This window comes from Echinops telfairi, unplaced genomic scaffold, assembly GCF_000313985.2.
Source record: "Echinops telfairi isolate 266 unplaced genomic scaffold, ASM31398v2 ScPeMD7_4225;HRSCAF=4972, whole genome shotgun sequence".
NCBI lineage: Eukaryota > Metazoa > Chordata > Mammalia > Afrosoricida > Tenrecidae > Echinops > Echinops telfairi.
The window spans coordinates 12602591-12612387 of NW_022108124.1; the positions used below are offsets into that span (position 1 = coordinate 12602591).

Genomic DNA, 9797 nt, shown 5'->3' on the forward strand with positions numbered 1-9797 from the left:
CTGTCTGTTCCATTGCTGTCTCCATGGGGTTGCTCATCCTGCCAATTTTATATAGCTAACCCCCCCACCCCCCAAAAAAGAGAGAGAGTGAGAAAACCCTATAAAGAGTTCCAAGTCAACTGATGTCCTGACCCAGAGTAGATCTCTACTAAACAGGGGGTAGGCCCTTTTATAACCCTCAGCTCAATCTCCTTTTCCTTCAGGGTTCCATCGCCTGGACCGCTTTCCTAGCAGCACTTTTAATCCTCAGCCTTCATGCTGATAGGCGCCCACCCCACAGGTCCCTGTTGCTCTTCTTGCAGTCAGGGACGGAGCCATCTAGTGACCGATCCCCCCCGCCCCTAGCCCATGACATCTTTAGACTGTTGGTGTGACCCCCTGGTGAGTAACCCCTAACCAGTTTGGGTGAGGTGCCAAGTGCTGGCCCCAGAGTCAGCAGTCTGCAATCGGGGGTTCTCGGGGACTGGGGGCTTCACTCCCATGGCCGGTCTGCTGCACTCTCTTCTTGGGTTGCCCCCATGTGGGCACCTCAGACCTGTCCTCTGCCGCACCGTCGGGAGTGTGTGCACAGTTTCTTGTGGGACCAAGTGGTTCGGGACTCCGATGTGATCGGGTCCTTACGTGACAGTGGATGACCCAGCTGCGGTTTTGATTGGGAGAGCAGCTGGAGGCACAGCTGCTCACTGGCGTGCTCTTCGCTTTGCCCTCCAGCAGTGGTTCTTGCCCTTCCTCACCGCGACCCTTCCCTACAGTTCCTCCTGTGGTGACCCCCAGCTGTCACGTAATTCTCGTTGCTACTTCATAGTGTCATTTTGTTGTTATGAATTGTAATGTAAATATCTGAGATGCAGGATGTATTTTCATTGTTACAAATTGAAAATCATTCAACCTAATTCAACCATAGTGATTAATCACAGAAACAATATGTAATTCTATTTTGTGAAATATTGATTTCTAATGACAAATACATGAAATTTTGTCTTGAAGCATGGTATAGCATGGGTAACACTACACTGGTACAGATAGGAACTGAAAATACAGGGAATCCAGGACGGATGAGCCCTGCAGGACCAGTGGTATGAGTGGCAAAACAGGGAGGGTAAAGGGAGAATGGGTAGGAAAGAGGGAACCGATTACATGGAACTGTGTGTGACCTCCTCCCTGGGGGACAGACAACCGAAAAGTGGGTGAAGGGAGACGTCGGACAGGGAAAGATATGACAAAATACCCATTTATAAACTATCAAGGGCTCATGAGGGAGGGGGGAGCGGCGAGGGAGGGGGAAAATGAGGACCTAATGTCGGGGGTTTGAGTGGAGAGAAAATGTTTTGAGAAACGATGTACAAATGCGCTTTACACAATTGATGTGTGTATGGATTGGGATGACAGTTGTATGAGCCCCTAATAAAATGTTTAAAAAAACAAACAAACATGGGTAACAGTCTTCAAACTGGTACTCATATCTGGGTGTATCTGCATGTGGGCAGACCTGCTTGAAGACGGAATAGAGGAGCGGTGTCTCAGTTCTAAGACCATCAGAAATAGGTGTTTTATGATGGTCTTAGGCGACCCCTGTGAAAGGATCCTTCCACCCCCAAAGGGGTCGCAACCCACAGGTTGAGAACCACTGCCTTATAAGTAAGGCAAATAAGTAAGGTGTCCTGGTTGGTTAAACTTTTGAGCTCATCCTTTGTGAATCTCGTCCTTCCCCCCTTTTTTTAATAATCTTTGATTGCTAGTAAGAGTTACTGATTTGTGTTTTGATTTTGCTCCCCCCCGCCCCCACCATTTTTAGGTTCTGAGGAAAAGGCTCTCTTGGGACAATTTGGATTTCCTCTCACTGGAACGGAGACCCAGTGCTACACCAATCACGCCTTGTCTTATGATCAGGCCAAGCGGGTGCCGAGATGGGTTCTTGAACACATATCCCAAAGCAAGATAAAGGGTAGGTGATTGGGGGAAGAGCGGACATGAGACATTGCAGTTTCCAGAATTGAGATCAAGGGCGGTTATTATTGATACTATTCTCGACCTTTTCCCGATCGTGGGTCATGTCGACAATGATGACATGTATATGGTTCACTGGGTAGGTGGGCCTGCTGGCCGACTGCGAGCCCTGGGTCCTTTCCAGCTGTCTCGGGGGCTGAGAGAGAACCCCTTTCTTGGTGTATCAGTTGGGTGGTGCCCAATATTGCTACAGGAGCACCCTTTATTTGTTACCTCAACATTTATCAAAGTGTCTGCTATGGGGCTGGTTCTGTGCATCAGTGACTAACGTAGCTATCAGGAGGCCTGGTGGTAAAATGGCTAAGTGCCCAGCTGCTCACCAGTGTTGGCAATTGGAAACCACACAGCTGGAGGAAAGTCCTGGCCATTCGCTTCCATGAAGTCCTGCACTGGGGCCATTGTACTCTGTCATACGAGGTCTGTTTGGGTCTGAATTGGCTCCGTGGCGCTCAACATTAGCCACAAGGTAGATCCAGTCTCTGCTTCCCATGGTGGTGTCCGCTAGAGGGTGGACGTATTGTACAAACCATCCTGAGTGTGTACTATAATGGGTGGTAGTTACTGTAAAAGAAAAGTGATGGGAAATTGGGATAAAGACAGTGAAGTCAAATAACCAAAAAAAAAAACAAACAAAACAAACCCTCAGAACTGGACACAATAAATAACATTATGGTAAATGGAGAAAAGATTGACATCATGAAGAATTTAATTTTTATCTGGATTCATAACACTCATGGAAGTAGTAGTTAAGAAGTCACATGACGTATTGCACTAGGCACATTTGCCCCAGACCTTTAAGTGTTAAAGACCCAAGATGTGCCTGACCCACCAGATGATACTTTTTTTTTTTAATCACTTTATTGGGGGCTCATGCAACTCTTATCACAATCCATACAAAAGCACATTTGTACATTTGTTGCCATCATCATTCTCAAAACATTTTCTTTCTATTTGTGCCCTTGGTATCAGCTCCTCATTTTTTCCCCCTCCCTTCTCCACCCTCCCTTCCTCATGAACCCTTGACAGTTTATAAATTATTATTATTTTTTTTTTTCATGTATTACACTGTCCAATGTCTCCCTTCACCCACTTTTCTGTTGTCCATCCCCCAGGGAGGGGGTTATATGTAGACCATTGTGATCATTTCCCTCCTTTTCCCCCACCTTCCCCCTACCTGATGGTACTTTTAATCACCTCTTATGCACGTGAAAACTGGACCGTGACTAAGAACAATGGGAAATAATTGAAGCATTTGAATGATGGTGTTGGGAAAAAATACTGAAAGTACCAGAGACTGGCAGCGGAGAAATAAGTCTGCCCTAAAAGAAATCCAACCAGAATGCTCCTTAGAAGCCAGGATCCTTGGCAAGATTGAACCTCCTGTGCTTTGCACACGTTAGGAGCAGAGACCAGTCCCTGGAGAAGGAAACCATGTGTGGTGAAGTGGAAGGTCTGTGAAAGAGAAGACCCTCCATGAAATGGGCTTCCACGGTGGCTGCCCCGGTGGGCTCAATCACAATAGTGGGAGGACCATGTAGGACGGGGCCACGTTTCGTGTTGGACGTAGGGTTGCTATGCGTTGGAGCTCTGTGGATGGCACCTAACAGCAGCTGTGCGGTGAAGAATGAGGGAGAGGCTGCAACAGGAGAACCTGCTTTTGATTAGCGGCGCTTCTGAGAAGGTGGGGATGGTGGGCAGAGGTGGCGAGTGGGCCAGGGCTTAGGGTCAAGAGCATCCTCGTCAGGAAAGGGGCCCACCTTCCCAGTGAGCCGTGCACATGCCATTTTCCACGTGTGCCGCGAAGACCGACGGCTTGAGGAAATTAACGGTGTTCCTTGCTCTAAATTGTGTAGGCCCCAATATGGAGGGGAGTTTTGGTCCTTTAGGGAACTAGGAGAAGGCCCGAGTGGCTGGAGCTTGGTGAGCAGGGGAGACGTGATGCCAGGTGAGGCTAGAGACGTAGGCAGGTGCATACATCTGTTCATGACATGATCAGGGTAGATCCTGTGATTGAAGGCGGCCAGGCTTTGTTTGACTATCAAATTGGCTTCTGGAGAGATTATTCCGATTGAAATGGTTGTTTTTTTTCCTATCCCTCCCAGCCCCCACCCATAGTGAGCATGACTGAGCTCTGCCCATTTAGTACTTGGATGTCTTGGCATTTATCTGTCACCAATGAGGGCTACCAGTTAGTGAATTTTTCTTTATCTTTTTCAACCCATTTTCAGTTGGGATTTTTTTAGAACCGATTTACTGGAGCATCTTTTATAAGGAATACAACCTTTCCCATAGTTGTTTGTTTGATTACCATTTTGCCATCTGCCTTCTCATTTCGTACCAGTCTGTAATTAATTGGATCCTTCCTTATGGCCACAATTGCTCTGCCCTTGGCTTGACTTAGTTTTGCCCACAGTAGAGTGGCTCCTGGGTGGACCTTCCCCACAGTCAGCAACATCTCTGAAGGGCTGCACACTTGGGAAAGGAGAGCCAGAATGTACCCGCCTGTCCATCGTAAGGAACTCCACCAGAGGCACCGAGTAGACAAAGAATGAAAAGGAAGAGAAAAAGCCTGATCGCCAGTAGTGGAGGCCACAGACTAGTCCAAATCCATATAGCCTGAGGGGAGGAAGGGGCCTTAAACCAGAACTTGGACGAATGCTCTCCACTGAAACTCCTCAGACCCCAACCGGAGCACATTCCAGGAAAGCATTTTCATCCTCAGCCCTTGGAAACTCCCACGAGCCAAAGGCAACCACACATACAAGGCAGGGACACCTGCGGCGTTGACTCATGACAGTTCTTCTGCGCTAGTAGTTATTTCTTAGGAAGCTGTTTCAACAAGCTGGCTACCAGCCACTTGGGAGTTCCTGGGTTGGGGGAATGGTCAAGGGTTAGACCACCGGCCAAGAGGTGGGGTGGTTGGGACCCACCAGAGATGCCTTTGGAAGACAGGCCTGGCAGTTTGCTTCCCAGAGGTCAGGGCCATGGGCACCCCGGGGAGCAGTTCCACTCTGCATACCTGGTTTGCCGTGAGCTGGAATAAGAGACAAGACTCGGTTCTTCACTCTGTGCCTGAGGGTCTGACGGCTCTAATTCTCTTGGCGGAATGAAAGGGCCGGTGGCCTTGGGGCTTCGCCGAGCAGCATTCTGAGTGTGTTCCAGTGGACTCACACTTTTGTGGCACCACCGGTCTAGCTCGATGAGGGTGGACATTGCGTTAGAGTGTGCTGATGCCCTCCGTCTGGAGAAACTTGTAGAAAATCAGTAAACAGTGAGATTTCTCCTCTCGTCTGGTACTCGGGTACCATATGTAAGCCGAGTTTTTTCCAGCACATTTTAAATGCAGTTTTTGTGGTAGAATAAGGTGCCTCGGCTGATACCCGGGTCGGCTTATACCCGAGTATATGCGGTACTCTGTTTCAGGAATTTGGGGAGTGAGCTCCTAGCTTAAATGCTTTGTCCTTGGCCAAAGAGGCAGTAGGCAAGCGATCCCAGGCACTACCTCCCCCGACCCCGGCTGGGTCTTCCCAGGACAAATTGTTTTGTGTCTATCTGTATCCATTGTTTGAGTATGTACAAACACGTCTAAGTAGAGTTGTTGGAAATCTAATACACGGGGGTCTTTGGAAGAGTCTATTTAGTAGCCTAGCTACTATGTGACCGGTCACTGTTTTTACATGAATGCCAGAGAGGGGATTTCTCTCTAGCTTGAAGGGCCAGGACCAAGGTGGTGTGAAGTGTCAGAGCATTCTTTCCCAGGCTAGCTGCCTGGAGAGATAGGAGCCTGCAGCCAGCGGCTTGCCCTGCTTAGAGAGAGAACGTATCCAGTTTCGTGTCCGCTGATAACTGACTCTTTGTGTGTGTTTCCCCAGGTGATGCAGACAGGAAACACTGTAAATTCAAGCCTGATCCCAACATCCCTCCCGTCTTCAGTGCCCTCAACGAGGACTATCTTGGCAGTGGGTGGTCACGAGGACACATGGCTCCTGCAGGGAATAACAAATTTTCAACTGTAGGCATTATTGCAGGGGTGAGGTGGGGGCGGGGTGGGGAGGACGGTAGGGGTGCTATCGTGCATATCCTGGAATTTGGACTTTTTTAAAAACCTAGGAGCCAAGCCAAGCCAGCTGGTGAATTTCCCTATTTATTTCCCAATCTCTTTCCCGATTTAGATTATTATTTTGATCAAATGTCGAGATATGTTTTAAAGAGGCTAAGCAAGGAAATTCATGAAAGAATGGGCCCCGGGTGGAGCAGTGGCCTAAGCGTTGGGCTGCTGACCCCGAGGTCAGCAGTTCAAAACCACCAGCTGTTCCAAAGAGGAGATTCTCTACTCCTGCAGAGATTTACCCTTGGGCACTCTGAGGGGCCGTTTGCGGGCCTGTAGGGTCGCTGTGAGTCAGAATTAACTTGAGGATTCTGAATCAACTCACTAATTGGGCTTTCTTTTAAAAAGCCAGGAAACCGTGGGAGCATTTCCACCTTGTCCACAGGGTGGCTGTGGGTCGGAATCGACCTGGTGGTGAGTTTGGTGAGTAACCTACTGGCATCAGGTGGATTCTGAGTCATCGTGACCCTATAGAGGGTTTCCAAGGCTGTTTTGAGCAGATGGCTTCAACACTCTTAGTTTGGAAAGGCTGGTGGATACGAACCGCCAACCTTGCCTTAGCAGTCAGACATGACCCAGCGGTGCCATCTGGGTACTCGGGGGTCTGTTGTTACTGGAGTGCAGTCTCTATTTCATTTGTCTCGGACTTGCGTCTTTCTGCTGGTGGGTTCCCCATCGTTCACACGACCCAGGCCCACTGACATCGGCTCTGAGGCCCTGACCCACAGCCAACGGATTCTCGTTTCTGCGTAGTTCTAATTTCCGAGTCTCTGGCAGTGCACTTGCTGAAAGGCCGGTGGTTCAAACTTCCACGCACTCCAGGGGAGAAAGCGTTGAAGGCTTCATCCCGGGGAACCCGATGGGGCACGTTGTCCCTGTCTTACATGCTCTCTCTGATTTGCAATCGATTCAGCGGCGATGTGTGTTTCCCATCTGCGGATGTGCAGACTGAGGTCAGGTGTTTACTGTTTGTTTTTAAGTCAGCTCTATTGGAGGAATAGAAACCGGGTAGAAGGCTCTCCTTTTTCATGGGCTATGAACGAGCAAAGCATCATGCATCATTTATTATTTGAACTCTTGTTGTATTTAAGGTAGTGGTTATTAACCATGGGTGCCCATCATAATTACCTGGGGAAGGGTTTAAGAATCCTGATGCCTCAACCTGTAATCCGAGCCAGTGACGTCAGGAACTCTTGAGATATTGGGTCGCGTTAGTTACCCGGTGGATCAACTGAATGAAATGAAGTGAAACAGAGTCTTTTATTTATGTCAGAAGTGTGAGATGGATGCATACCAGAAGAAAACAAAACCTAGGCTCACTGCTGAATCGTCCCTTCCGACCCAGAACGACCCGTATGACTGAGCAGTACCTCCCCTTTGGGGTCTCCAGTTGGTGAATGTTGACGGAAGCAGACTGCCTTCCAGGAGCACCTAGTGGGTGGGACCCACCAAGCGCTTTAACCACGTGGCACCAGGGCACCTACCTGGATGCCTGGTGGCCAGAAGAGCAAGGAACCTTTTAAGTCACTTTCAACTCCTGTGCTTGCCTGTACTCTTAAATCCCTGACATTGAACTGAATGGAGAACTTACTTGCTGCGTTTTTTACTTAAAGCAGGATTTCCTCTTGAGCTTTCTATTGGAAACTTCTGGTTTTACAGTTTGTTACAGGAGTTCGCGTTGATGAATTGTAAGGAAAACTTAGTGTACCAAGTGACTTATTTCGTGGTGCTCCTTATAGAGCTGTGTGTCCTGAGATGGCTGTGACGTTCCTACAGAGACAGGGAGGTGCTGCAGATTGCTTTGAGCCGGTATTCGAGAAACAGGACCGGTTTGAATATCTGCTTTGCAAGACATCTCTCAAAGGGGAAGGGATTTTGTCGAAGTTAATTATTTTTATTTCTTTTCACAGAAAGCCATGGCGGAAACCTTTTACCTTTCTAATATCGTGCCTCAGAATTTCGATAATAACGCTGGCTATTGGAACAGGTAAGCGGGTGAGATGTTGTTCATTGCAGTTCTGTGAAGGACGGATATGACAGGAGAGTGGGTTAGTGTGCCCGTCACTTCCTGTCTTATTGAAAAGGTGGCCCTTCTGAAGGTAAGTCCTCTGGATCAATGTTCTTTGCTATGAAACTGACCGGCACTCTTGGTTTTGTCCGTCACTGGTCAAAATCCAAGTTCTAGAACAGGGGTCCTCAAATTTTTTAAACAGGGACCAGTTCACTGTCCCTCAGACCCGTTGGAGGGCCCGACTATAGTTTAAAAACAAACAAACTGTGAACAAATTCCTATGCACATTCACATACCTTATTTTGAAGTAAAAAAGGGGGTGGCGGAAAACACTCAGCGGACCGGATAAATGTCCTCAGCGGGCCGCAGTTTGAGGACCCCTGGTCAAGAAGAACCTACTCAAAATATTATTCCTGTCGATATCGGAGGCAATCACAGTGGTTGAGTGAGTCTGGAGCGCGGTAGCTTCCCCTCCTTGTATATCAGAACTTCTAAAGTTTGTTACTAAGTTGTAACAACGTAACCACCGCCCAGAGTTTGGTAGCGCTTCCCTGGAAAGCCCTTTGGGTTTTTACATTTTCTGACACTTAACCAGTTCGTCCAGGCAGGTGATCTCTTTAACCGTCTAAAACAAGTACCGAAGGAGATTGTTTTGTTGTATTGTGTTTTCCCTCGGTAATACCTTGCGGTATAAAAGAGAGTACTTCACACTAAAAAGCCAAGTGCAACAATGATCAGTCATGGCCAAATTTGGAGGCGAATTTGGACCTTCCCTGTGCTCCGGGGATCCTCGGGTTATTTTAACCCGATACCATCCACACCATTAGTCCGCACATACTTTGATGTGTATCTTAGAACATACGGAATTTTGAAAAAATAGAATGAAAGTACTAAATTGGACAGTAGTCCATTATTCTCCGTCGTCTTGTCAGTGTTCGGATTTCTCTGGTTCTCTCCAGATGGTCTTTGGCGTCCATCTGAGTCACACGAACTCCACACGTGGACTTGATTGCTATGTCTCCTCAGTCCCTTCTCGTGCGTAGGGTTTCCTTTTTCCCCTTCCCCTTGTAAATTGTTTGTTAAACAACTGGACTGTCCACCCTGTACATTTTCCTTTCCAAATTCTGGATTTTATCGAGTTCATCCCTGTGAGAGCATTTGAACATTTCTCCTTCCTCCATGGGGTGGAGATGGGAGTGGGGAAAGTGATGGCTGTGTTGGTGGGGGGTGTCTTTACCTTACAATGTGGCATCTGTCCTATAAGAAATGCTGCTGGAGATGGACATTGGGTCTCTACTCAAGTACTCCCTCAATGCAAGAACACTGTTCTATTAAACTGGCATTCCACGATTCTCACCTTCCCAACACAATCACTGAAGACAAAGTGGGTACATAAGCAAATGTGGTGAAGGAAGCTGATGGTGCCCGGCTATCAAAAGATATAGCGTCTAGGGTCTTAAAGGCTCGAAGGTAAACAAGTGGCCATCTAGCTGAGAAACAACAAAGCCCACATGGCAGAAGCACACTGGCATGTATGATCATGAGATGTTGATAGGATCAGGTATCAGGCATCAAAGAACAAAAAAATCATATCAGTGTAAATGAGGGGGAGTGCGGAGTGGAGACCCAAAGCCCATCTGTAGGCAACTGGACATCCCCTTATAGAAGGGT

At 47.9% G+C, this 9797-nt stretch overlaps 1 protein-coding gene and 1 pseudogene across 1 annotated transcript in view; both read left to right on the forward strand.

Annotated features, from left to right (window-relative positions):
• Window positions 1-1431: 1431 nt before the first annotated feature.
• Window positions 1432-9797, forward strand: part of EXOG (exo/endonuclease G) — a 28504-nt gene continuing 20138 nt past the window's right edge. The window contains exons 1-4 of the mRNA XM_004708680.2: window positions 1432-1435; window positions 1796-1945; window positions 5880-6019; window positions 8026-8102. Coding sequence (XP_004708737.1) covers window positions 1432-1435; window positions 1796-1945; window positions 5880-6019; window positions 8026-8102 — 371 coding nt within the window. The remainder of the gene's footprint in view (window positions 1436-1795; window positions 1946-5879; window positions 6020-8025; window positions 8103-9797) is intronic.
• The window catches only part of LOC115871244, a 3862-nt pseudogene continuing 2213 nt past the window's right edge, over window positions 8149-9797 (forward strand).